Source organism: Andrena cerasifolii, chromosome 1 (genome assembly GCF_050908995.1).
Source record: "Andrena cerasifolii isolate SP2316 chromosome 1, iyAndCera1_principal, whole genome shotgun sequence".
NCBI classification, from domain to species: Eukaryota; Metazoa; Arthropoda; class Insecta; order Hymenoptera; family Andrenidae; genus Andrena; species Andrena cerasifolii.
Window position 1 is genome coordinate 8,261,115 of NC_135118.1, and position 27,908 is coordinate 8,289,022.

The 27,908-nt window shown below is 42.9% G+C and overlaps 2 protein-coding genes across 8 annotated transcripts in view; one reads left to right on the forward strand and one right to left on the reverse strand.

The window, feature by feature from the left end:
• Positions 1-275: 275 nt before the first annotated feature.
• LOC143378627 (nucleoside diphosphate-linked moiety X motif 6-like) lies at positions 276-5,749 on the reverse strand. 7 transcript variants are annotated; one of them, XM_076830523.1, is made up of 5 exons: positions 1,752-2,287; positions 1,507-1,664; positions 1,043-1,351; positions 778-980; positions 276-709 (listed from the first exon to the last, which is right to left on the reverse strand). In XM_076830523.1, the coding sequence occupies exons 1-5, from the start codon at positions 1,925-1,927 to the stop codon at positions 524-526; spliced, it is 1,032 nt and encodes a 343-aa protein (XP_076686638.1). In that variant the 5' UTR covers positions 1,928-2,287; the 3' UTR covers positions 276-523. The 7 variants fall into 7 exon arrangements, 5 of the variants coding, with proteins under 5 accessions (XP_076686638.1, XP_076686646.1, XP_076686631.1 ...); XM_076830531.1 differs by having other exon boundaries at positions 1,507-1,857; positions 2,026-2,272; XM_076830516.1 differs by having other exon boundaries at positions 1,507-1,939; positions 2,026-2,271.
• A 1,261-nt stretch (positions 5,750-7,010) lies between these two features.
• The window catches only part of LOC143369986 (uncharacterized), a 113,709-nt gene continuing 92,811 nt past the window's right edge, over positions 7,011-27,908 (forward strand). Inside the window, exon 1 of the mRNA XM_076814563.1 lies at positions 7,011-7,267. The gene's annotated coding sequence lies outside the window, so the exon portion shown is untranslated. The remainder of the gene's footprint in view (positions 7,268-27,908) is intronic.

Genomic DNA, 27,908 nt, shown 5'->3' on the forward strand with positions numbered 1-27,908 from the left:
GACCACGTTGAAATTCCCTGAAACAGTCAGAATTCCCAGCCGGCCCCGCAACAGGACATCTACCCTATTATATAAAAAATAAATTTTGTTTATGCATCAGTTTCGGTAACCGGTATTTAGTAGTAATCGGCAATCGCAGTAGGTATTAAAATAACACTAATGTTAATCGAAGGTCAATTTAGGTATAAGCATAAAGGAGTAAGTATTTATAGTTCTATAAATAAATATCTGCTTTTGTGTACAAACTATCCGTAGGATAATTTAAACATTTAATGTTAACATGGTGTATAAACGATTCCAGTAACTTTATTAAATAACTAACTTCTTATAGTATTTACACTTTTTTTAAATACTTATTAATTAAAATTTAGTATAGTAAATAATATTTCATCAATTTCAATTCATATATTAGACCAATCTCTGTATTCTCATATATTCTCTCTAAAATAATTTTAGATGCCTATGTATTTTGTGCAAGTTGCAAAAATATGCATTTAAGTTCAAGACTGTAGGAGCAAAGCGATTATTGCGAAGACAGTTGCGTGTCATCGATTTTTGATATGGTATATATAGAAATAGGCTTTTTTAGAATAGGATGTACTCCAGATTCTACAGCAAGACCCATTCTGTGTTTGAAGAATTCCATCATTTTCTTCGCTACCATTTTATTAGTTTCGTACACTTCCGAGTGTTCCATGTACTCGTTTATCTGTAAGAACAATAAGTCTGTACTCGTAGTAAACAGAGAATGCGTAAATACATAGCAAAGATCGTTACCTCCATCCACTGGCATTCGGAAATTTCTCTGTTACATTTCTTAATGTCGAAACTAGTAGGTGACAAGTATACAATTACATATATATCAGAACAGCCGAATGCATGGTCATGGGCATGTCTGAAACCTATTATACATTTAAAGGTAGTCTGAATACCGGTTTCTTCTAAAACCTCTCTCCTCACGGCTGTTTCTAAATCTTCTCCTACAAAAACAGGACAGTTATCGACACCTATGCATCCTGCGAACAGTAATAGAAATACCTACCTGGTTCTACGTAGCCACCTGGCAGTTTCCACATTGCCGATTTGATCGCGTACTTTTCCTTAATCGTTAACACCTTATTACTTTGCGCGTCGTAAACGAACGCTCCGACGCCTAAATTCGTATGAGCATAATGTGGAACATTGCATTCTTCGTGCGTGACTATCCATCGATACAGCGTAACATATTCTTGTCGTGCATGATGAAACTTAAATCCTTCGTTGACGAGTACAGGTATCCACTCTGAATGTGATAAATGTACACGGAACCATACTGTGCGTTTCTCCTCCTTGATCCACTGTTGCAAAGAAACTGCAATAAAGTTACAGTACCCTTTCAATGAGAACGACTTCTCCCTTAAATTTCCGAAAGGGATCGAGAAGTGAAATTGAAAAGTGAAATCCTTAATTCTGACAGGATACGAAATAGTCTATAAAATTCTTGCTGGTAAGTGTTATATTACGCACCTGTGAGACGTTGAGCAAAGTCTTCGGGCGTGCAAGACTCCTCGTTGGAATCGACTGTCACGCCATTGTAATGATCGACGCGCCCTTTAAAGCACGGCGATGCCATGATGACGGAAGGTTTGCTACGATTCGTTGTGTAACACGCTACTGGAGATAGGTTTGGATTGAAAAGGAAGGTTTGTTTTTTTAACGCCGTGGTAATGTGACCGAGTTTTGATGTTACGATACTGCGCATTGGGATATATTGAAATCTGCTCGGGCGACGAACATTTTCAGAGATTTTCCAACGGAATGTCGCGACGTGATCTGTCTCGTGGTTTTTCCTTGTAAAGATGTAACGCTGCTGGAAGTCTTTACGTAACATGAATAGAAACTTTTTTACAGTGGTGCGTACAGTATTAACGCGAACATGACGAAACATTCTAACCTGATACTGCCATTATAAATAAAATCTTAATAACAAATGTATTATGTAATCCATAACGAAATACTTTCCCGCCTGCGTATATAAATAATTACCTGATTCCACGATATATGTATGCTACGATCTCCAAGTACGAAGGCGTACTTATCGTGTCACGTAAAGTGGTTGCCTAGTTGATCAAATCGGACGTACTTACGATCCTTCGTGCTATCTGGGAATTGTTTGTTAATGTACGATAAACGTAGCATTTCGTTACATAATTGACAAGCACATTTAAAAATGTCCTGATTTTTACTACGTCGCGACAAACGTTGCAACATCAAACATCGCGGACAAATATATAAAACATTTGCATAAAACTTGTACATTGAACAGGGAAATAAAAACATACGTAAACCACTTTGCATATTAATATCATAAACACGCATTTGCTTTCTTTCCTTCAGTCTTCCGATGAATATCGTACATTTACGAAAACAAACGCGGAAACAAAATACTTAAACGTGAGCAACATAACGACGAAGAAAAGTGGAAAAGTAATTCTTATATTATAATTTTCTAACAATTCTGCTAAGTAATACTAAATTCTCCCAGGGTTATAATAAATAAATACACAGTCGGATTCGAAAGGAATCAGAGGATGCAGTCCCGTTTTTTGTTCCAAAACGACTCCATATCCTCGTACACCTTGGCAGTAGGGGTATTATAATGAAGAGCCTCGCAAATGCGGCAATAGTGTCTCGAGACGCTACCGAAGTATCCGTGCTCGTTGATCACGCGATAGTCCCTGCGCCACTCGTGGAACTTGAGGTACTCGTCGCCGTGACGATTCAGATAACGAATATAGTTCGCCAGAGCGGCGGGGTTGGCGAAATCGCTGATATGCAAAAACGAGCGAGGCGGCAGCAACTGCTCGCAGTCCCTCTTTGGTGCACCCATTATTATCGGGACCGTTAATTTGCGATAACCGTGCCAAAACACTTTCTCCGTTATGTACTGTCTGCAGTTGGAATTCTCGAAAGCCAGGTAGAATTTGTACGCATTCAGAGCGAGGCAATCCCTGTCGAAATGGCCCGGGCAGGCAGTCACGTTGCCATTCAGACATTTCCCGTATATATCGAGGTCGTCGCCGAGGAGCGACTTAAGCTCGCTAACGTAGTTCCATCTTCCGTTTGTGCCGGCACAGTTACTGCCCATCACGGTAGCTAGCTTAGTCTTCGATTCTTTCAGAGCGTCCTCTGAGAAGTCCGTACCCCCCGAATTCGCGTGCGATCGGTAAATCACGCGGCCGTAAGGCATGGGTACATCGCTGTCCATTCGATACGTCATCGACCAGTTGAATACGCCATTGTAGTTGGATATTTCTTGATTCCCGTAGAGGAAGGTGTGCTTCGGCGATTCGTCGGTGAGAAAGATCCATCTCTGATCCGAGCGTCTTTTAATTGGCAATTCCGACCTGTTTTTCGTCAGATGGAGATGGAACACAACCGCGTCAGCCGCATCTAAGTCCTGCGACCGATAAGTCAGCGCACAGTTCTTCACTGTGCAATTCTCCCACGGTGAAAATCTAAATTAATAATCGTGGTAATTTAATTTCCGAACGAGCTCGACGCGTACCGGTATTTAATTAAAATTCGTCAGCTTTCTATTTTGTTTCCGTTTTACTAACGTAATATTTGTGAAGCGTTTAATGTGCCTGCGCTCCAGAAACTTTCCATGCTTCCAAATTAAAATTAGGTAGGGCTCTTTCTTCGTATTGATTGCCGGCGGTGGGAGACTTTCCTCGGACGATAGGAGCCACTTTCCAAGCAAAGTCATCTTATTAATCTAACACGAAAAGGGAGGGCGAATTAATTATGTAAATAGTAGGGGTGCGCGGAGGCTCGCAAGGGGATCTTATGGTTGGCGTTTAGAAGTCGAATGGCGATTTGTTGTAGGATATTTCGTTTTTCCAACTTTCAATCGGTTTTGAGGAACACAGTTTATGTGGCAATAGAAAAGATAAAAGTAGACCTTTAGAGCCGCATATCGCACTGAAAGATCCATCTCTTGAGATATGAATAGTGAATGTAATAAAAGTAAAGGTAGGGCAGACAAATTTAAAATGAAAATGACGCGCTCACGTTGGAATTCGTATGTAGACCAGATTTCATATGACGAATAAAATTTGAAGGTTTATTTGTAAATAACAAATGTTCCGAACATAATACTATTTCTGATTTGAGGGAAGCGAGGTACTGGGAAGAAGAGGTAACGTGGGAGCACGTTTTGGAAACGTGCAGCGGTGAGGAGGAAAGGGGCGAGGGAAGACAGGAAAATATAAGAATGATATTATGGGAAGGGGAGGGGGGAGGGGAAGGGTGGATGAAAAGATGGAGGAAAGAAGACAAGGGAGCACGGAGGAAAATCGGAGGGGCGAGGAGGGGGGAAAGTAAGAAGTAGAGGGTAATCGGATAAGAAATAGGGTAAGGAACGAGAGAGAAAGATAAGTGCGAAGGAGGGGGAATTAGGTTAAGTTAAGATACATGTAAACGGAAGCCATTGTAACCTTAAGGGGAACAATTAAATAAATACAATACAATACTATTTCTGATTTACAGACATCTACTAACACCTAAATCAGACTTCTCGCTTACGACACACGCGCGCGCAACAATACCGTCTAAGGAATTTAAATTCATAGCTCCTTATAGCCTTGTTTTGTATCGTTTACAAATTACGAAATAATCTACAGAACCTCAGCGTTCAACATCGATCTTCAGTCCTCTAAATTTCATTAACACCCGCGACCCGCCTACCATAAGGTCTCCTGGTCGGTGAAACTGTTTGGCACCTACGCGTTCTTAATACGCATGGGTGCAAAGTTCAATTAACTCCGACGTATCCGTCGCACGAACAGATCAAGTATGCATTCCTATTTTCACGGTGTTGTAAAAAAAAAAATATGGGAGAGAGAATGAGAGGTATTACTTGAAATAGATTTCACTGAATAAACACGAACGTACCTGTTCGTCGGTGAGATTCCGTTTCCTCGTCGACGTCGCCAAGGCTTGCACTGTGTCCGGTCGGAGTTCCGCTCGCCTCGCGACCGCATCCTTGTCGGCTTTCTCGCCGAGGTGGCTCGAGAAAATGATCGAAGTTGCAAGAAAAATCGTAGAACCGACGCATAGCAAGAGCAATATTCGCGCGTACCGCGGAATCCCGGGCATCGTACTTTCGTGTATTTCGACGACGGTGCGTGGCGAGTGCTAACCGAAGCATATCGGCACTTGGTCTTGACTGCGTCCCTGTTCCTCGCGTTGCCGCTTTTCCGTTTTCGGATCACGAGTCGTTTTGAACGCAGCGAAATTGGCGGGGGACGAGGAACTGACCAGCGCATCGTCCGAGCGCGACGACACTAGTCGAGCCGATGTTGACAGGATGGAGACTAATGAAAACACAGGTTGAAAGGACGGAAGACATCTGGAGGGAAGAAATAGGCCCGGCCAACGGTCGACAAGGCTACCTTAGACGTGTGCTGTAACTGATCGTTGATCTCGATTGTCTTGGTTAACCAAGTGTGACGGTCCTCGGCGTGGCAAGCTGCGAACATTACCTCCAATGGTGACAGACTGTTGCACTTCTGTCGCTTTAAGTATTTGACAACTGTTTACGGAGGTTATTTGAAGCGAATCGAGCTCAGCTTCGATGGTTTACTACTTGTTACGATATTGTGATGTTACAGGGTTATATTACTGTTGGTGTCTCTTTGTAAATAGTAGCTTGTTGAATACATTATTTGTTGCTTTCATTCAATGATGCCATGTGTTAGATGTTCGTACTTTGGGCGTTTCAAATTAGTAGCACCACAGACCAGGTATAGAATAGACTTGACATCCAATGTATTTTTCTGTCCCGGGTTTGGGGAGTCGTAGGACCCCTTATCATTTCAGGGTCGCATGCAACGTCAAAGTCGCGAAACAGATTGTAACGCTACGCGTGGCAGGGACCTTAAAATTCGGTCATTTGCGAACCGTGATTTACAAATGTTTATGTTACGATGATAATTTAGACACTGGAGATGTCCGGCAGTGACTGGGAGTGTCCAAAATGTTATTGTAAGATAAACGTTTATAAATCGCGGGTCGCGAATGACCTATTTTATCCGTCTTGAATTCTGATTCCTACCACGCGTGGCGTTACAATCTATTTCGAGACATCATCGCTAACGTTGCATGCGACCCTAAAATGGTAAGGGACCCACCCACACACCGGATCTTCAGCAGCACAGTTATGCAAGGAACTTAGATCAATAAAACAAGTTAATTACCCAAATTACTGATTCAACAAATAACAATCCGTCTATTGTTTCATTTTAAAACTCCAAGAGTAACAATCTCTGTTGATGAAGAAGTTTTCACATCTGATAATTTCCTTCATCTTCTTACAATAATACATTCTCTGTACTATAGATGTCACTACAGTCACAAATACTGAAACAACATCTGCAAAACAGAATAGAAGTTTCTCCGTATCCCTTACCTCTATTCAATTAGAAAAAGAACAATTTACCACTGCATATTCATAACATCTTTCATGTATGATAAATATAAATATCCATCAGAAATAAGAGATCTTGAAAGAACTCACTTGCATCTAATTTGTACTTCAGAAGTGTATGCATAAACTTAATCCACTCTTTAATTCAAAGGGCGAATACCACTTACGCTCAAATCGCCCGCAACGCCCGTGAATCTCGTTTTAAAATTTATGAAAATCTCTTGAAATATGGAAGAGAAATCTATGAAAAAGGCATTATCGGAAAATACAGGTTCTTAAATATAAATTACGACTCGAAAACAGGAACATATAATTTATGATGTTCGTTTTATTATAAAAGCGAAAAATTCCTACGGTCGTGGGCGATTTGGGCGCAAGTGGAATTCGCCCAAATTAGACCCCTCTCTGCCGCTAATTCAAGTCGAAATTTGAATTATATTATCGTAAGAAGGGAACGCGCGTGCGCCGGTCACGGGTTCCGGAACGTGTGCGAGTGCTCCCACCTTAACCCGCCGCCTAGTCTATGGTGGTAAGACAGTGAACAGTTGGGACAACAGGAAATAAGTATGGCAGCATTGCGCCGAGTACGAAGGTGAATTCGTGCGAAACACGTTCGTTTCCGACGGTGGTTCGATCGAGCGGAAAAGTCAGCACTGTAATGATAGTGTGCGATGTCGTGTGATAAGATGTGCAGTGTTTTGTGACGAAAATAACAGCCCATCGCGGCTGAATCGGATTTTCTGGCGTTGGATCGTCGCCGCACGAGACGCATAATTGGCAGTGGCCTCGAGGTGGCAGGTACGCAACATATAAAAACACCCTTGAAAACATTTCAACCATACTCCCTTGCCCTCTGTTACAACATTGTACAAACGAGATCGTCGGCAGTGTGTCAGCGTTACTGGCGCTGCGTGTTATCGAGCGATTCTTCTTACCCTGCGACATCACTGAATCGTTTACGACCTGGATCGGGTGTGTTCTCTGTTGTCATCAACAGGACATTGACTCCTAGGATGTTGCCCTCTTTCGACCTTCCCCTTAGTCTTGCCTCGCTGCGGCGTAGAACGGAGTAGTATCGATTCTTCTTTTTAGAGACCCAGTCGACCCGCGTATTATGCGAGATTGTTTACAATATCGAATTGTGGTAGGACGACGGTGTCGCTGGAATAACGATTGATTCGGAACATTCAGACTGTGATCGCTCTGACGATGACCTACAATCTTCGCACGTAAACAGTGCAATTGACGATGTGGTGTTGAGTTCAATTAAAACGTCCGTGATTGGTTGGATACTTAAAGTAGCCTCTTGTTCGGCAAGGGCCAAAAGTATTCATCCTGATCATGTTAGCGACACTGGATTCAGTTTTCTTAGATAGTTACATCAGCGCGGGTTTGGTCATCGATATTTTTCCGTTAGTGGTAATATCGTTTTCAAATTCCTAGCTTTACGGTTAGATACTATTAACTACGAGATACGACCTTCGCGTTTTATCTCACAAGGGTCTTATCACAGCGTCAACGTTTTTCTGTATGTACGAGGTACGACGTTGCTAATTCCGTGTCGGTTCGAAAATCAAAGATAAAAATTAATCGAAAGCAGCGTTGCTAGATAGAAAACGAGTTAATATAAGTTATAGAACGCGAGCTATACACGTGTGCGCATGCTGGATACATCAATGATATATAGGTCAGGCGCTCCTCAATATTGAGGTCATTGCCCCTGGATTTGCTCCGTCGATAAAACAGTGCGTTAATTGGCTGAACCCGTTCCACTGACAACATATGTTCCGTCGATAGAGGTCACTGTTTGAGATATTCATGATTTATCTTGTTTCTTTTTAAAGGACAGTTTAATATTGTACAGTAAGCGAACATGTCGAATATACCTCTTTGCGCGTAATAAAAAATCGAATATCGAATTCGAGTTTTATCAACAGACACGATATTATCGATTTATCATTCCCTGTAATAATTATCATTTTCGAACAGAGTATTCTCAAAATTCCTTATAAAAAAAAAGAATAACACTGTTTTAAAAAATGAAAAATGTTTTCCCCGCGTAAGCGTCAGGTCGTCGAACCGTCAGCCTACGTTGGTAAATTCGTCGGCATTAGCTAAGCGTGGTCAATGCTTCGACTTATATTTAAACTTGGTTAGAAGATTCTCAGGGACGTGGCGGTCGACCTTGAACCCGAAATTCGTTTCGAGCCTCCCCGCCCGTTCGCGAGTATTATTTTTACCGTTCTTACGAAATCAAATTCTTTTTACCTCGATTTAAATTTAACCTCCCGCACCCTTCACCCGAGAAACGATCGCCACGTTACATTTATTAATCCCGATTGCAACAGTGTCCACGCGGCGGCATAAAAAGATTCATTTGCCCCGACGTCCCCTCCACAAATATCGCTGTGTGTCATGGTGGAGTCTAACATGGCTCGGGCAGCCGTAAATACGACCCGTGAGTCGCAGTCTTGATTCATTAATTGCTGCCACCTTTGCTCGCCGACCCTGACTATATGCGATTCAGGGTCGCCTATTCGTGACTTCGGGCCGAGAACAGCGATCGGCGAGTGGCATCATTACCATTCGATCGACCGTGCGACCGGTGCATTCGCAGCGAAATCACGGACGGGCCTGGCGTGCGCGCGCATCGATAAGCGTGCTGCCTGTGCTTAGCGGCTTACGGTATATTCGCGTTCGTCGTTCCCTCGGCCGTTGGAAGTTGGAGCGCGGGATAGGGAAGGACGTCGCGGGGCGGAACGCGCGCGACGGGTTATTATCGAAATGGTAAATTTAGCAACGGCAATCGGACAGCGTACTGAGACGCCAACGCGTGTAAACACGATCCGCTCATCCTGACCCAGATACCTTGCGCCTGGTTCTGCCGTATTTATAGGCGGAATCTCAACGGGAAGTGAAACCCTCTCGATCAGCGGCTCTATCGGAGCTCGGCGCCACGGGTCATAGGGACTCTCCGGTGCATCGCGGAGAAATATGTACCGTCCGATGAGAACTCGTCATCCGTAAACATTTCGTCACGCGCATCGATCCCCCTCGCGGTGAACGGCGTAAGCGATCGTCGTTCCTAGTTCACTTCGACTTTGAGACTGAAGGCTGTGGCAGAGAAATGCTCCCAGCTCGCCATACAGCTACACCTTAAAGTACGTTGTAAGTAAGTTCGAATGTTCCAAAACCGCCTTCGAAATAACCAGTGTGTCCTTTGATACTAAAACGTGAGAGTGAAGCAGAAAGTGCAACGAGCACTGGTATCTAATAACCAACATCCTCGAGTGACGTATACGCGTCAGTTTCGCAACCTCCGAAGGCCGCGCGGCGTGCATTGACAGGCGCACCGTTGCTCTGAATTTCTTCGACAAATCCCACACTCCTCGGTTGCCAGGGCGATAAATTAGCTTCGTGGAGATAGGAGGGTGATTTCCTCCGTTCGCTTTGACAACGGGCGTATGGTTAACTGCGAATAATCGCTCTAAGATCTTTCTCTTCGTAAAACGCTTCTTTTATCCCTGTCGCGTCACTTTCGACAGCACCGCGTCGCTCCGGTGCGTGGTCAAGCGTCGCGGAGTCGCGCAGTGGCCGCTAATAAAGCGGACGCGCCTACTTAATTAGCACAGAAGGATGCTCGCGGATTAAACTAGGTCAGGCGTGTGACGCGCGTACATGCCTGACCGGGTAATATTTATTCTTGGCACTGCGTGCAGCGGAGACGTTGCAGCTTGTGCGAGCACTATACACGTTAATATAATTTGTCCAACGCTCCCCCCCCCCTCCCTCTTTCCCGCGTAATCTCGTCGCGTGATGCCTGGCGCGTAGTCCACTTGGAAAGAATTCAGGGACTTCCTGATGATCGTCCAAGCAAGCCTACGTCTGATTCTCGCTCACCGTCTAGCAGTCTGGCTAGAGTCGCTACAAACATTCTTCAAGGAGCTTGGCGCGACGCTCACGCCTGACAGTCATCGATCATGAAAAGAAACGAATGGTAATGAGCGGTGGCCTGATGCTGGCTAACTAATGAGAATCTATGTTTAAGCAGATTCGCGTTTAAGTGTTGGCGTGGATATGTTCGTTATTTTCTCCCGTCGAGAAAGTTGGAATACTAGTCCCACTGGTCAGCGGAGGCAACGGAAGTGTACATATTTAATCAAAGAGCAAAGGGTGCCGTCATCTTGTGGAATTTTCTTGCGCCTCGTTTTGGGTGTGCTAGGTGGTCCCGTGGTCACTTCGTTATTTCTAAGAGTACAAGAGGATCGTAGGATTTTGTATAAAATATAAATACAGGATGTTCCAACGGGTTTGCGTTGATGCTCTTTAATATTTGATTTAAAAATTATATTTTTCATATAAAGTTCGTTTGAAATGGTAAACTGATGTGATAAGTTCAATATTCAGCGCGCGAAGACTGTCGATCACACGAATTTTATTTGTCTCGTGAGAACGGGCACGCTCTTCTCTCACGGGGTTGGGAGAGGAGCGTGCTTACGTGCTCGCGCACAGGAAGCCGAAGGGAGAGGCAAAACATTAACGATTTCAATCCCTTGGCGGCGATCAGTTTCAACGATACAACACACCGGCCATTCTTTTTGCCAGGCAAATCTGCAAAGCAGGTTCCTGAATTTCTTATTTTCCTCTCGCGAGTGCACCTGCCGCAGGTGCAACCGCGAGCCAATGAGATATCGTTCCAGGGCGATGACCAAAACTTCGTTCGTTCCGTTCGCCGTGCTGCACAGTGACTTGCTGCTGTTCGCCGCAAAGAATGATGCAACTGATCGGCGGTACTTCTGCATTCGCGAAACTCCTAGAACCAGACTTGACCCCCACAGGGCTCGATCTAGCTGTTCCGCCGCTTCGGGTACAAATGACAAATTTTGCCGCCCTGTATCTTAATATGTAAAGCAGAAAGTGTTTGTGTGTTTGTCTGTCACCTAAAAACTTTCGAACGGTAAACCCTTGGGTCACGAAACGTGTCCCAGCTCATTATGCCTAGCTAATCCAGATGAATGTGAATATTTTCACAAAAATAAATAAATAACAAAAAATTTGTTATAAAATGAGAATTCGAATTTGTAAATTTCAGGCGAAGCCAAGTAGTAAAGCTGGTGTTTGTATATGTATACAGTGGCTGGCATTAATATTCGGACACTTTTTAAAATCGCATAACTTTTTTAGAATTGGTTCAAACGACTTGAGTTTTTTTGAGAAGCTAGAAGGATTAGTTTGCTAAATGACGTATCTGGTCGTTTTGAAAAAAAAATGTATTTGGTTGGGATAGCGAAAAGAATAGTAAAGGTCGATTTTTAAACTTTTTTTTGTCAGCTCGAAAATCGCTGATTTCGGGAATCTTCGCGATTCTCGACCTTATTCTGCGATCTTTAAACGTTTGTAGCTCGGAGCAACGTTAACCGATTTTCATGAAATTTTAGGCACGTATACAACTTACTGCAATCTATAAACGTTTTTTTTTTTAATTTTCATTACAAGCTCACAAAAAAAAGTTTAAAAATCGACCTTTACTATTCTTTTCGCTATTCCAACCAAATACATTTTTTTTTCAAAACGACAAAACGCGTCAGTTAGCAAACTAATCCTTCTAGCTTCTCAACAAAAGCTCAAGTCGTTTGGATCAATTCTAAAAAAGTTATGCGCTTTTAAAAAGTGTCCGAATATTAATGCGAGCCACTGTATGTGTATAAAATAGAATGCCAGTCTCTATGTTCCCTATTAACTATTAACTCCTAAACCCTTTGACCGATCTGGACCAAGTTTCGCATAGTTACTCTCCAGAGCCCTGCGTAAACAATAAGCTACCACGAAACCTGGACACCCCGTCTCCTCCCCCTGACTCCACCACCCTTGCCACTTTGCGACAATTTAAGTTCTACCCTGGCAACGTCTGGTACTTTAAGCTCGTTAATTATAATCGACAATATATAACCCAGTTCAGCCCCGAAGTTAAACTCACAGCGCGGCAGGTTCGCTGGAACCTGCCCCACGGCCGCAGTCCCTCGTTCATTAAATATTATAATAGTCCTCGTCAGTGACGCGGCATGGCATGCAGGAAAAACTTGGCGCAAGCCAGTTATGCGTTGTGCGTGGAAGTGTCTTATCTGGAATTGTAAACAAGTTCGCTACACGGTTGCAATTCGCGCAAAAAATACGAAGGAGAGGGGAAAAAAGATGGAACAGTCGGTAGGAATATTCCCTGATGAAGCGCGCGACGAATGACGACGCAGTAAAATGTTCCTAGTGGTTATCGTTCGAAAGAAACGCGAATTGCAAAAATGCAAGATTACCGAGTGGCAAGCGGACGCGGCTGGCTGCAATTCGCCCGATACTTAGTTGCCTCAACGACGCCTGATTTTTAAGCTGGGTTTACACCTGACGAGTGACTTGGCCGAGCCATCGGTCTGCTACTCGGCCGAGTGAAAATCTTCCCCGCCGGATTAAGGTCTGCGCGCACATACCCGTTCCCTGTCAGTTCCGTATCCGTCGTGCCAGGGGTAAGAAGAAGAGGGGCATAGAGGGGCATAGAGGGTCTGTAGTGGTAAGAAGAAGAGGGGCATAGAGGGTCTCCAGTGGTAAGAAGAAGAGGGGCGTAGAGGGTCTCCACTGGTAAGAAGAAGAGGGGCGTAGAGGGTCTCTGGTGTAAATTAAGCATTACTATTCGCGTTACTATTATTCGTTACAGTGGTAAGATGAAGAGGGGCATAGAGGGTCTCCACTGGTAAGAAGAAGAGGGGCGTAGAGGGTCTCTGGTGTAAATTAAGCATTACTATTCGCGTTACTATTATTCGTTACAGTGGTAAGATGAAGAGGGGCATAGAGGGTCTCCAGTGGTAAGAAGAAGAGGGGCGTAGAGGGTCTCTGGTGTAAATTAAGCATTACTATTCGCGTTACTATTATTCGTGACAGTGGTAAGATGAAGAGGGGCATAGAGGGTCTCCAGTGGTAAGAAGAAGAGGGGCGTAGAGGGTCTCTGGTGTAAATTAAGCATTACTATTCGCGTTACTATTATTCGTGACAGTGGTAAGAAGAAGAGGGGCATAGAGGGTCTCCAGTGGTAAGATGAAGAGGGGCATAGAGGGTCTCTAGTAGTAAGAAGAAGAGACCCTCTACGCCCCTCTTCTTCTTACCACTGTCACGAATAATAGTAACGCAAATAGTAATGCTTAATTTACACCTGACGAGTGCTCGGCCCAGTGGGCTCACTTGGCCCAGTCTGAACGCATATTCTAATACTCGCAAGGAGAGTATTCCAGGTGTCCGCCTCCGATAATTTTGATTTTTAGATATGTTATAGAGGACCGAAAAATAAGAAATACGTGTTTCTTTATTTTTCCCCGTTTTCATATTTGAGGGGTGAAAGCTGCGTTCAAAGTCAGGGTTGAAAAATCATTTTTGTGGAATATCTCGAGAACTATTAGAGATAGGGGAATAGTGTTAATGGACGAATTTCGTGTCTTTGAATGCGAAATACGACTGACTCGCCAGATTTTCAAAAATCCACAAAAACGATTTTCAACCCTAACTCTGAACGCAGTTTTCACCCCCCAAATATGAAAACGAGGAAAAATAAAAAAACACGTATTTCTTATTTTTCGGTCCTCTATAACATATCCAAAAATCAAAATGATCGGAGGCGGACGCCTAAAATACTCTCCTTGTCAGCTGAGTAAAGGTCTAAACACACATATCCGTTCCGTGTCAGTGGTAAGAAGAAGATGGGCGTAGAGGGTCTCTTCTTCTTACCACTGTCACGACGGATACGGAACTGACACGGAACGGATATGTGCGCGCAGATCATTACTCGGCCAAGTACTAGAACACGCGTTCAGACTGGGAGAGTGCTCGGCCCAGCGGGCTCACTCGGCCGAGCACTCGTCAGGTGTAAACTGAGCATTACTATTCGCGCGCACGTGTGTACCTACTTCCCTTTATGCCACTGGACTCAGCGTACACCGATACTCGTCCCAACCGCTGTCCGCTCCACGACCGCGAATAAATCGATCGTAAATTGTTCGCATGCATAAACGATTTATATGTATCGTTTTACCTATACTTCCGCGAGATTTACGGCCCCGTTCAATTGAACCTGCCACGCTGAACTTTAATTTATTTAGACTGCAGCGCATCCGCGCGTCAATTCCCTCGCTGAATTATTCAACGATCTTGCAAATTGTGCGCGTATGTAAACGCGGGTAGGTAATTAGTTTCTTCGACGGCGTTTCGCCGATAATTAATAGCTATCGACCCGGCAAGGCCGATGATAGTCCAATCGGCAGATGTTATCTGTGCAATTCGGAGTCAGTGGCCATCGATGATACGCGGCGAGGTTCGAGGCACATGGAAACCCATGGAATTGCCGCGGAGCCATTCGCGTCGTTGCTCCGCGGTTTGCAGCGCGAGCATCGGCGGCGCATTTATCTGAGAGGTTCGTGTCGGCTCATCGGATTGATAATTGCACGCATGCGGTCTGTGCAATTCGGCAACAGCGATCCGCCGCGCTTCCGAGAGGTGTCCTCGTTCCGAGGGGGCCATTTCGCATCGATCGCGCCCCCGTGGGTGCTCGAGACGGCTCACCTAAGCCGAATGTCCCTATTTCTGCTCATTTCGTATTTTTCTTATTTTTATAAGCGTTACCTTTGCACTATAGTTGCCACAAAATAATTCTAAATTATTCGAACATTTACGCGAGTACTGCACGAGCTTGGGGCTAATCGAAGTGCAGCATTAGCAGCGAAAAATTTTTAAAACGAAGGACTCATGATTTTTCGACCATGCTCTTCTAGCTGATTGCGCTAAGGAACAGCGTCACTGTTGGTATTCGATAATTGGGCAGAAAATAGTTTTTGCAGTAAAAGTTCTTCTTTGATAACAAAAACAGTTACCGTATTGTGCTCTGGATTTAGGTTTTTTTTTTTACAATTTTTAATTCCTTTAAGTAGGAAACAGGTGACCAGGTTTCAGGGTCAAGTGAATCACTGCCATGCCCGCATTTCTACTCACCAAAATTTTAGTAACGTAACTTCAGAATTTCATGTATGATGTAACTTCTATTTCTCATTCGAAGGCATTTAATTTTTTGCTTATCATTATTTTATGCTTTGCTGTTGTGTTATAGCACCTCTCCATAAAAGGTGTAACTTATTTTAACCTGAAAAGGCAACATATTGTGTGATCTGAGATTGGTACAAATGGTGAGTTGAAATGCGTACTCATCGCTACTTTTCGTGAGCAGAAATACGGACATTTAGAGCACTGTATTTAATTACAAATTACTAACAGTTAAACATCTTGAGATATCTTTCTTAAATAGTTTTTGAATTGGCTGATTTATTATTAAAGAATTAATCAATTACTCTGCAAGTTTTGTTCACAAACAAAGTTTTTTACACCTTCTTTACGTAACCTCTTAAATCTTAGGTACTAGACTGAAGAGAAGCGTCGTGCACCAGAGATCCTAACTCGGCAACGATTTCTTTAGAAACGCCAAGTTGCTCGCTGCAAAATGGTACTCTTCGAGGTGCACAGATACGAATCGGTGGAACGATGGCTCGTTTCTTCTCGGAGCTCGGCCGGTTACCGTGGGACAACGTTCTCTGACCGATTTCAGATATAAAGGACGCTCCTTTTCGCGCTGTCCGCTTCGCTGGGTATCGGTAAACGCGAGCACGTGATTGTGCCCTGAGAACCGTGTGTACCCTTTGCGGACACGTGACGCGTTGATGGTTGCACGACCGATAGGCTCCTGTAATCTTGGGGTGGCATTGAACTCGCTGCAAGATAAGCGGAGGATCGATTCGTCTCTGTGTTTTCAGAGCACCGTGGACGAAAAGGTGCGACTGATACACGTGGAAGTGCACCTGGTGGCATGTCTCACTTGGCAAGTATTCACAGTGATTCACTGATTCCTAAAGATGCTTCGTAATGGTTGGTCACCATTAAAGTTACTAATCTTAGCTCTCCTCAGAGGAAGCACCACTGTTTATAGGGGCAAAAGGCTTCGGTCAAATTGGCTCAACTTTTTATAGTTGCAGATTCTGGTCTCTTGAACAAGAGTCTCTATGTGCCAGACCCCTAAGTCTAGGCTCACCAGATCCACAAATGGAAAAGGGGGATATTGTAGTCTAAAATCGTTTGAAAAGGAGGACGTTGTAAAATGAAAGCAAATTTTAGATATCCAAGTTTTATTATGTAAAGAAACATTAATGTTTACTTTAGAATAATCTTGCAGCTACTACATATTCGGGCTCCAAATAGGTAGTAGATATAAAGTATGCTTATTTAGGCATGCTTTTCAAAGCCGCCTATTTTTGACAAAAGTTCCTTCTTGCTTCGAGAAGTTCTATGGAGTTTTATAATTAAACTTTTGTTAAAAATGGGCAGCTCTGAACAATATGCCTGAATAAGCAAGATTTCAGACTATATTGTGCTCGTTTTTAAACGATTTTTTTCATTTTTTAATCTGGAAACAGTAATGGAATTTTGCCGGGTGAATCCGAGGCCAGTGGATCGTTTCAGTTGTAGACATAACAAAAAAATTAATTTTTTTTAATAAACCCGGTTGCCTAAAAAGCGAACAAAAACGACAAAAACAAGGCTTAATTTATTGACACCTTAAGATTTAATTTATTTATACATAGTATATTATTTGTCATAAATAGGATAATAATAAGATGACAATTTGAATTAACTCAATTCCCTGGGGTCGGAGGTCTTTAATCTTTTGATGCGCTTGTACCCAAAGCATGTGCCGCAATTACTAAAGAAAGTGCTTCAAGCTGGTAACAAAAATAGGTGGGCAACATCAATGCAAATTCATCCTTATGTAGTGACATTTAGTGTTCCTGATTTCTCCATATTTTTTGTTTCACGAGAAATCAGAAATGAGATCATATTTCTTGAGATTTCTCGAGAATTCTCGAGTAATGTAATTACATCGAAAGATTTAAGGCTTCCGACTGCAGGCGATTGAGTTAATTTAAATTGTCATTTTATTATTATACTATATATGATAAATAATATACTATGTATAAATAAATTAAATCTTAAGGTGTCAATAAATTAAGTCTCGTTTTTGTCATTTTTATTCGCTTTTTAAGCAGTCGGGTTTTTTTAAAAAATGTTAATTCTTTTTATTCTTTAGTTATGTATATCGATATTACATGGCAAGGGCCGCAGCCTGTTTAGTTCGTTAAGGGAAACACTATCATGAGGGTTGTTAAGAACTTTCCTCGGATCCAGGTCACTAGTTCCGAGTCCTTCCAATTTTTTATTTGTATCTCACAATTTTGAAAATTATACATATATCGGAGGACATTACGAAGACAATTCTAAAGACACCTCATTGGTCCAAATCGGTGTATACGTACAGGCTCTAGAGTGTAACATCTGGACATACAAACATAGACTGATAAACACAATACCCTCCTTTGCCTGTCGCAGTCGAGTAAAAAAGGACACTGCATTTCAGTCAAAAAAGGAGGACATGCACTCTTTTTGGATACCACGTAGTAACCTTACCTAAGCTTGGTGTTAGAGCACTTTGTACCCTGAGTTTGTACCCTGCGTTTTTCCTCTTCCACTGGGTCCACGTTGCCGTCTCTAAATCAGAGGTGGATTCAGGAGTCTTTCTTTGAGGGGGCGAAATATGTAAAAGTACATAAGTACATTTTTGAACCCCCTTTTACAATCTTTTTTAAAATCTTTTTACAAATACTTTTAATATCTCTATCAGATACTGTGGCCTAAGTACTTAAATTCACAAAAATTATTTATACAGAATAATACACAATTTCATAATATTTTTCTATTTCATTAATCTTGGAAGGGGGGGAGGGGATCGCCCCCCTCTGGATCCGCCCATGCTCTAAATCCGATAATATCTGTTTAAAATTGTTGCAAAACTCGTGGCTAGCACAGAGAGAGCTTATAGCAATTCGTAAAAGAATAATAATTGTTGAGATTGCTCAGTGGTTGGTGGGTAGCAGGCTAATTGTCTTGATCCGCGGAGGACCTATCCCTTGATACACGTCGTATCGCTGGGGATAGTGTTCCACTATGAGCCACGTGTACCATCCTGCCCCGTGCTCCAGGGGCAAAGGACTTTGCCTCCGCCCTGCCTCATCTCTGCTATCCTCCTCTTGCCTTCTTCTAGATCTACATACACGGATGCGCCGTCTATACGCACATGCGCTTGCACGTATATGAATTCCACGCGGTATCTGTGAAGTCCCAGTGAACTTTCGCGATTACATTTCCACGAAGGAATGTCGCCACCGGACGAGATATCATAAAAAGAGAGTTCGATGCTACGGCGAGGTGGGATGAACCTTTAGGGAGCCGATCTGCGTTTCTCGGTACACATAGCAGTCCCTCCTTATTTGTAGCAGAGACGAACCGCGGAATTCTCTTTCAGCGGATAAGTAGAGAAGTCACCCACTCTGTTCAGCAATCACTTAACGAGTTCTCATTGTAGTATAATCTGATTTAACTGGGTAATACGCGGCGCTGGAAATATCGCGGCAAGCTTTCCTCCGGTTCATCCTACAAAACCCCTGAAATTGAATTCAAGAAACCACTCTGAAATACCAACAGAGATTCTGGAAACTCAGCGTCAACCCTCCAGCCTACTCATCCCCCTTCGTGAATTATGCCCCACAGTCTCCACCCTCTCTACTCTCCGATTTTTTTTTAAATCGATCGTCAATCCCGCGCTCGTTAAACACAAAATTACCAGCGTCGCAAATCACGTGCCACGGTGCACAGCTGAAACGTTCCTATGATACTTTCGCTCCTGCAAAATTTCGCGACATTAACCGTACACCACTAATTCCCTTGGCTCGGCCGTGCCCGAGGGCGGCGCTCGGAGGGCGCGTTAACCGTGACCCATCCGTCGGGGCAGTGGGGACGGTTGGTTGATCAAACGCCCGGCCCGGGCGTGTGTGTATCGATCGGGGGGGTGGAGGGGAGAAGGGAGAGAGCGTCCCGCCTGATTCACGATTCTGAAATGTTAGTAATCGGTCGGGTTCGACGGGGGCAGCGGGCGAAGACGACGGAGACGCGAAGCGGTGAATTGGTTCGGTGAGCGTCGTCGTTAACCGCGCTGCTCGAGAGAAGAAGAGCGAGGTAACGGCGGGCGGTCGCGCGTGCAACGGCCCACAGTTTCGTTTCGTCGTTGATCACGTTGAGAGCCCGCCGTCGATCGTCAGGCCGACGGAACACATGCACACCCCACCGCCCTCGGGCTTATCCTCGCGTGTAACCGTGCCACCCTCGCCCTCGCCCCCGCGAGCCCGCGCGACGCGTGCATTCCTCCAGCGGACGGGCCGTAAGGCAGCACGGCCCAGGCTTGCCCTGCGCCGCGAACCGGCAACGAACCCCCGAAAATCAGCCCCTGAACACGAACAAAGAGTGTCTAGTGTCTAGACGGCTGGGATATTACCGGCGACGACGGCATGCACCACCGTGTTTCGTGTTTTCTTTGTTTCTTTCGGCCGCTCGATACACCGCCGCACTGTTGTCGCCCCGCGCGCTACGTATTTTTAACCCGTCCTCCTCGGGCGCTTCTCCGCCGCCAGGCTAATAGAACAGACTAGAAGAATTCCGATCGGTGGACTGAAGGTTAGAAAGGTCCAGCCGGGCGAGCGTAGGGAAACTCGCCCCAAGGACCAATTTCAGTGTCTATATCTACCAAATAATGCTCTCCGCAGAGTTCGATTGCTCTGAAAGGGGCGCAGGAGCACAGGTGAGCGCACCCCTCGGATGGTTCGTTTATGTTTAGATCCCACGCCGCTGTGGGTGCTTATTAGTACATGCAAATAGGTAGAGGAAGGCCTTGAGATCCCGCTGCAACCCTCGCTCTCGGGCTGGTTCGCGTGTATCTTGCAACGGGATGGAACGGAGTTTGCACGGTGACGGAGCTTGCGGGGGGAGCATCGACAATGGGAATCTTTGTGGCTCGTTCGAAATAGGGGTTCGGCGATTCCTCGGTTGGCCGTTCATCTGTGCTCGAAGAGAGTGCATCGCACGTGGGTTACCTCTTCGCCGGCTTATCAGCTCTGTCGTGTAGCGCGCACGCAGCGGAACCTAGTGATAGTGGAGCGATGTCGACGACCCGGGGTATCAACACAAACCTACCTGACGCCAGCTTCTAGATACAGTCATCCATCTATGTGGGCACGGATACATGCCACTCTGCCGTACATACGTGGGGGCACTCTGAAAGCATCGAGAACCCTTGTTCCATTCAATAAGAGGCGAACACTCTCTCTCTGAATCGATATCTTTATTCAATGGCCCCGGCGTCTCGTATCGGAATATCCAATATCTGCCTGCAAACAGGCAAGGATTCTCTACGAACGGTCGAGCCGCTATTTTCTGTCTTTTTTTTTTGTTATCTTTCGGACGACAAGATTCCATTATCTTTGACAGATGCAAGTGTTCCTTACAGCTGAATATGGAGTTCACGGCGAGTCTGCGGGATCGGCTGCAAATGCTTCTCCCTTCGAATTGGTAATCGGGAATTAACCGTGGGTAAACCCTCTGCGAAAGAACGCGGGACTGCGTTGCAGATGAAAGGAGCGAGTGTTCGCGGGTTTCACGCCTAAATGTGATGCAACTTTTTCGATTTTTTTTCTAAGTAACTATACGTGAAATCTTGATGAAACTTTTTATATTTTACGTAATCTATGCTCGCACTATAATTTCCTATTTTTATAGTGGCATGGAGAGGATTGTGTTGTTTTTATAGAGGATGGGAGAGTGGCATGGAAAAGAATTGTGTTGTTTTCATAGAGGATGGGAGAGTGGCATTTCTAAGAGATAGGTGTTTGCGGCGTGCAATGTTGCACTGGAAATCGAATGATCAAATGCTTTTTTAATGTTTCGGCCTAAAACTAGTGTACCCCTTGAAGACATTTTAAAAAAAGAAAACCAACTGGTGCGTGTTTGAATACAAAATTAATTTTAATACCTATTTTCTTCAAATAAAACAATTTTTTTTTTTAGAATTAAGTATGCGTGTGGGGAGGGGGGCACTAGGTTGAAGTCATACAAAGTTAACGCAAACAAATTTAGACAAAATGATGTCTAGTTTTCTTTTAACCGTGCACGCCAGTTTAAGAAACTGTGTTTCGAGAAAAACGCGGATTTCCCCTAAATATCGGGCGTAGATCGCACGAAGTGCTTTGCTTGTGATATAAAGAGATATATTATCTTTGAAAATATTTCAAATTTCTAAAGATGCTTTACTGTCGATTTATGTATGCATAAAACAAATGATTTTTTGAAACCCCAAATCTGCAAATACTTCCTTAAGCAGTGTTGAGGCCCGCAGTTGCTTCAATTGTAAATATATATCAGAAATAACAAATTCACCCCATAGATTAAAATACTTTGATTAGTATATTTAAGTATTTAATAGTGCGGCCCACGCAGAGTATTAGGTTTCCACTTTTGGCCCGCTATTCACCAAAGGTCGAAAAAAGGGTGGTCTTTGGAAATTTTTTACTCAAAAACTATAACACATTTCTCAAGAAATCTTTTTTCCTTTTAAGGATTGCATCTAGTACCGTGCATCGTATTCTTTTTATTTAAAAATATTTAGTAATAACTAAGTTATTGTCCATCACTCGAAGGTTCTCTAAAAATAAAGGCTTCTGCGATGACCACTGCTGCTCGAAAGTCGATCATTTAAAATAAAAAATTCAAAAGAATTTACTTATTATATTATATTATCTAGTACTGGTGGACGTCCAAAGGCAACAACCGAAAGAGAGAGAGAGAGAGACGGGCCATTGAGCATGAAGGAAGGCATCAAATTCGTGCACGACAGCACGGCAAATTGCAGTGGAAGCTGGTCTGCACACTAACGTGCGTATTGTGCAACGAATTATTAAAGGATCAAAGCGTATAAAGAGACGCAAACTTAAAAAAAAGGCGCCGCTTAAGAATCGGCATAAAGCGGAGAGGAGGGAAGCTTTCGCCGAGAAACATGTTCAGTGGAAGAAAAATTGGAGAAAAGTTATTTTCCCCGGCGAGAAACGTTTTAATTTAAATGGACCGGACGGTTTATCGTACTATTTCCATGATTTGAGGAAGGAGGAATTATATTTATCAAGACGACAAATGAGCGGGGGCGGTGTCATGGTGTGGGCCGCAATAGGATATTACGGAAGAAGTAATATAAAGTTTAAAGCAACTAGTATGAATGCTGCTAGATATATAAACATATTAGAAGAACAGTTGTCACGACACGCAAGCACCATTGCTTGTGAAAATTATATTTTCCAGCATGGCAATGCCTCTGTACATACCGCAAAAGGAGTAAAACAATATCTTCGTGACCAAAACATACAAATTTACCATGGCCCGCACGGTCTCCCGATTTAAACATCATTGAGAACGTTTGGGGAATGTTAGCGCGTGCTGTGTATGCAAACGGAAAACAAAAGTTTTCCACTGTGGACGAGCTGAAGGCGTCTATTGAGGAGCAGTGGATGAAACTAAATCGAAAGGCGATTAAAAATTGTATAAATCCGTAGCACAACGATTAATTGAAACCATAAAGAATGAAGGCGGCACTTACTCACTACTAATAGGTAGAAAAAAAACTTGTTTTCATTGATTTAGGGTAAACGCACCAATAAATGAGCACTATTATAAAATTATGTTTGCAGCGCGATTGATTGCACTTGCTGCAAAAATTGTCTGGATATGAAGCAGGGAAATAAAAGAAGTCTCTAATTAATTAGTTGCTTATTTTAATAACTTATTTTACTCATTTTAATATGAACTGTCCATTCACTGGCACGTGTCCATTTACTGGCACATCCACCCTACTTCTTTTTTCCCTGCACAAAGTATACCGTGCCTTATAGTTTTGTCGCATCAAATCTCGTATAAAATTAGAAATTTCTTACTAAGGACCTTTCCATCGCTGGCGTCGACGTTACTGTGGAAGAAATGTATGAATTTTAGTTGCTTCCTTATAGTACTAACGGTCATTCTAACAAAAATTTCACTCATTAACATATTCCCAGAAATTATGGGTGTCTTATAGTTCTGTCGCGGGGTGTAGATAGTAAATGATGGAAAATTTTCAGTAAACACTACTAGCATTTACTTGCGAGGGAACACCGCGATCTCGCACTCACCGATTGGAACGCAACTTTGTGGGTTTATAGAGTGACTCGAGGCAAGAACAAGGGTGTATTTCATTCAAGCCCTACCGCCCTTTAAGGGGGTGAAAACTAACCTCAAAGTCAAATTGGCACATCCACTTTTTCACGTATAACTCTCAAAGTACAACAGGCAGAAAAAAATGTTTCAAACAAAAGTTTAATGGCGCAATAAGCCCTACAAACTTGCGTTAACAAAATTTGGAAAACAGTTTTTTTCGTCAGTTATAAATATTTTTTTAACCCTTTTGAAAATTTTGTTAACGGAAGTTTGTAGAGCTTATTGCACAATTAAACTTTCGTTTGAAACATTTGTTTCTGCCTGTTGTACTTTCAGAGTTATACGCGAAAAAGTGGAAGTGCCAATTCGACTATGAGGTTAATTTTCACGCCCTTAAAGTGTGATAGGGCCCAAATGAAAGACACCGTTGTTCTTGTTTTGAATCACTCTAAAAGCCCACAAAGTCGCGTTCCAGTCGGTGAGTCCGGGTTCACGGTGTTCCCTTGCCAGTGCCTGAATCTGAATAACGTCCCATTCATTTATTTCTTGACGATACTTCGTAAACCTTTGTATGTGTATAAAAGTAGTTATCCGTACAATAAAGTAAAATAAAATAAAATAAAATCTCAAAATACACGAGTTCGACTCGAAGAACACTCCCTAATTTTTTTAAAACTACTACACTGTTAGAAGCACTTAAACAAGAACTAATCCCACCGCTAATGACCCGTGATATTTAACCAATTTATGCACTTCGCGAGTGACAGTACAAGTACAATTTCTTATCAGCTGTTCCCAAACGTGCTGCACCTTTTGCAAGTACGTATTTTACAAAGGTTCAGCCAACAGAGTGCTAATTTCATGCCGAACGTTTTGTGTCCTTGTATCTTCGCACCATCTGGCTGCCCGCGGAACCCGCGTTGCCGCGCAATTCGCGTAATGTTTACTAACGCTCGAACAAGAAGCTGTTACACAACGCGACAGAAAAACCGAAGCGAGGAATGATTTTCGTACGCGCACGCGGGGCGGCATGCGTGCTAATCTGCAGTCCAGTCGTGTAACGGAATTGCGTGACTGCGAACAAAGGCAGCCTTGATCCTGAGCAACATCAGCTGATTGTTTCGAATCGCCGTTGTTATCCAACAGAATACGCAATCGGCCCACGCGGCGACGTTAGCTGGCATTCGCGGTTGCACCTCGAATTACTCCTATTGCAAGTGGCATCGATGGATATTGTCCGCTTCGATTGGACGTCGCCGTTCGCCGGAGGATTTATAAATATTAGAGGCACGCTTCGATCGTGCCGGCTATGTCCTATTAATAGCGGACAATAGTGCTCATTAGAAGATTGGCGGGCGACATGTTAGTCTGGAAACAGTGGTCGTGGATTTAATTGCTCATTAATCCTGCTGAATTAATACAGACACCGCCAGGCTATCACTGTTCACCCGCTGAATGGGGATTCCAGCGTTTTCTTTCTGTCTTTTAAATGAGATTCCTTCGACCGAAGAAGCGCGCGGATTCCACTTGAATTTGATTATTCACGCGTTACTGTTCACCCGCGCGATATTATTCGGAGGGAGAAAAAAAGATGTGTACATAAAATATTCATGGGATTGATCTCGCAGGGGGTATATGTACGCGTGAAAATCATTTCGACGTTGTATCGAATCCTTTCGAAGTTCCTCAAGGTTCGAGAAGTAACGTCCATCCCGGTGGCGCATTGCGGCCCTTCCTTTGAAGGTTTTCAGAATCGTATTAGGTGAACGAGCAACGAGATGCTGGAGGGAAAAAATGGAGAGAGCGTGAGTTTCCCTGACGCGATGTCAGGGTTGATTGCCGCGAGTCGTATACAAGTTTCAGTTTATTAGGAAAGAATTGTTAAGTTGCTGCCTTGAGCTGCAAGCAGTATCTGCGAGCTCGTGCTTCGTTGCGTCGTACATTTCTACTGCATAATAGACCTAACTACCGGCACATGGTCGGTACGCTTTGTTGCAGAGCTAGTTGGGACATTCGAGGCATTCGAGTGATTCGAAATTCGAGGGAAATGGCGTTTCTTCTACTGGACGGGTCGGACGAAATTGGTAATTTCGGTGACCGAAGATAACGCGAGTAGTTTGAATTTCGAGTCCTAAGTTCGCTGCGAAGGTACTTAAGGGGGTATACCCGTTTGAACCCTCGGAAAATGTATACATTTTGTGGATTTTTTTACAAGTCAACGGTTTGATGCAGATTTCCCGTTTTTTAACTATGTTTACATAGTATTATGAACTACTTATAAAAAAAGTTTCAGTTAAAAAACTATTGTTTTTCGGAAGTTACGGATACATGTCCGAAAGTCTCTCGATTTTAGACGGCTAAACGGTGGCCCTAAAAACTCGCGCTACGTTCAACCAATTTACTTCAAATTTTGCATGCAGAATCATAATAAGATTCCACATCGTCCAACGAAGGCTTTTTTTATTTCGATTCCCCGTTTATTATTTATAAAGGAAAAAGGTGGATTTTTCTCTTCGAAAAATTTAACTTTACCTTTGATCTCTCACCATTTCTTTATTTTTCAAAATTTTCAAAATCGCCTTCGTTGGACGATGTGGAATCTTATTATGATTCTGCATGCAAAATTTGAAGTAAATTGGTTGAACGTAGCGCGAGTTTTTAGGGCCACCGTTTAGCCGTCTAAAATCGAGAGACTTTCGGACATGTATCCGTAACTTCCGAAAAACAATAGTTTTTTAACTGAAACTTTTTTTATAAGTAGTTCATAATACTATGTAAACATAGTTAAAAAACGGGAAATCTGCATCAAACCGTTGACTTGTAAAAAAATCCACAAAATGTATACATTTTCCAAGGGTTCAAACAGGTATACCCCCTTAACCTTTATTTAGGGTAGACCGGGGCGAATCGGATCACTTTGTGTTCGACGGTAAAAAAATATTAGTCGAACATTGAAAAATTAATTTTTTGTTATATGTTCGTGACCAGTACACCTTTGGCTTTAAGATTAATAATAGAATATAAAATTAAACATAAAAGTGTTTCGTCTGCAAACAAAAATAAACAAAAAGTGAGGAATATCCGATTGGCCCCGAAACTTGGGGCGAATCGGATAACCTATAAATTTCTGAAGAGAAACTGAAATTTTCATAACAAAATCTTCAGAATCAACTTAAGCAAATCTAATTTAATGACAGTGAAGTCAAGTGACTCTACTCAGCACACAGATCGGAAGAATATTGCCGTGTTTTGCCGCCTCTATCAGCACAATTCTCGTGGCATCATTCTTCTCAAATAATCCTCTGAAAGTGGACGAATTAATTTTTCACCAGAGTAAATACAACGCCATCTTCTTAAAACCATTAATTTATTTTTATTTTTTTTGGCATTTCTCTAAATTTAATTTTTATCACAGATTCCTTTATTTTTTTTGGACACCATGATCCCTGATTGCTCTTTTTCATGTACGTACTAATCATCTGTATATAAACAATTATCATATTTATAATCATAAAAATACTCAAATGAAAATAAAGAGTGACCCGATTCACCCTAAATAACCTGATCCAATTAGCCCCGTATATAACTATTTCAAAGGGTGTAGATTACATAAACATATTATGATATAATAGTCTAAAATACATCAAACACTAAACTTGGACATCGTGCAAACTAATAACAATAAACACATTGGAATTTTCAAGCTTACTTTTTATTTTAAATACGAAATTGCAGATTACGTAGGTTAGATTCGAACCAAAATAAATTGTAACGTTCGCAAGCGTCCATGTCACTGAAAACGTGTGCCAGCTCTAAACAATGACTTGAAACAATTAACGGGCTTTTGCGGTAGGTGCGGGGGATAGAGACGAGGAACTACGAACGATCGGAATGCTCATTTCTATCGCGATGTAAGAAATATGGACTAGATTCTTATTTTCATCCGATTCGCCCTGCGATCCGATTCGACCCGGTCTACCCTATTTGAAATAAATCCCTCATTTGTTGTCGGATTTCCGTGAAACGTGCACCAAACGATGCAGATCTATTTTCGCCTATCACGCGTCATAATTTAAAATCTGTTAAAAAATGGCCCCTCTCGCTGCAAGGTCCCCAATCCTTTACTTTCGCGTTGCAGCAATTCGCCTCGGGATTTTAAACCGACAACGACACATACGCGCCACGCGTTATTTTCGCTGTATTTTATCACTGGCATTGTTTATTTACATTATCAGTCAATCGA

Coding starts and splice junctions, on each gene's coding strand:
- LOC143378627 (XM_076830497.1), bottom strand. CDS start 5,139: ATGCCCGGGATTCCGCGGTACGCGCGAATATTGCTCTTGCTATGCGTC. Junction 3,758..4,935: donor GGAATCTCACCGACGAACAG/GTACGTTCGTGT, acceptor TTTTCGTGTTAG/ATTAATAAGATGACTTTGCT. Junction 3,498..3,599: donor AAACGCTTCACAAATATTAC/GTTAGTAAAACG, acceptor TTATTAATTTAG/ATTTTCACCGTGGGAGAATT.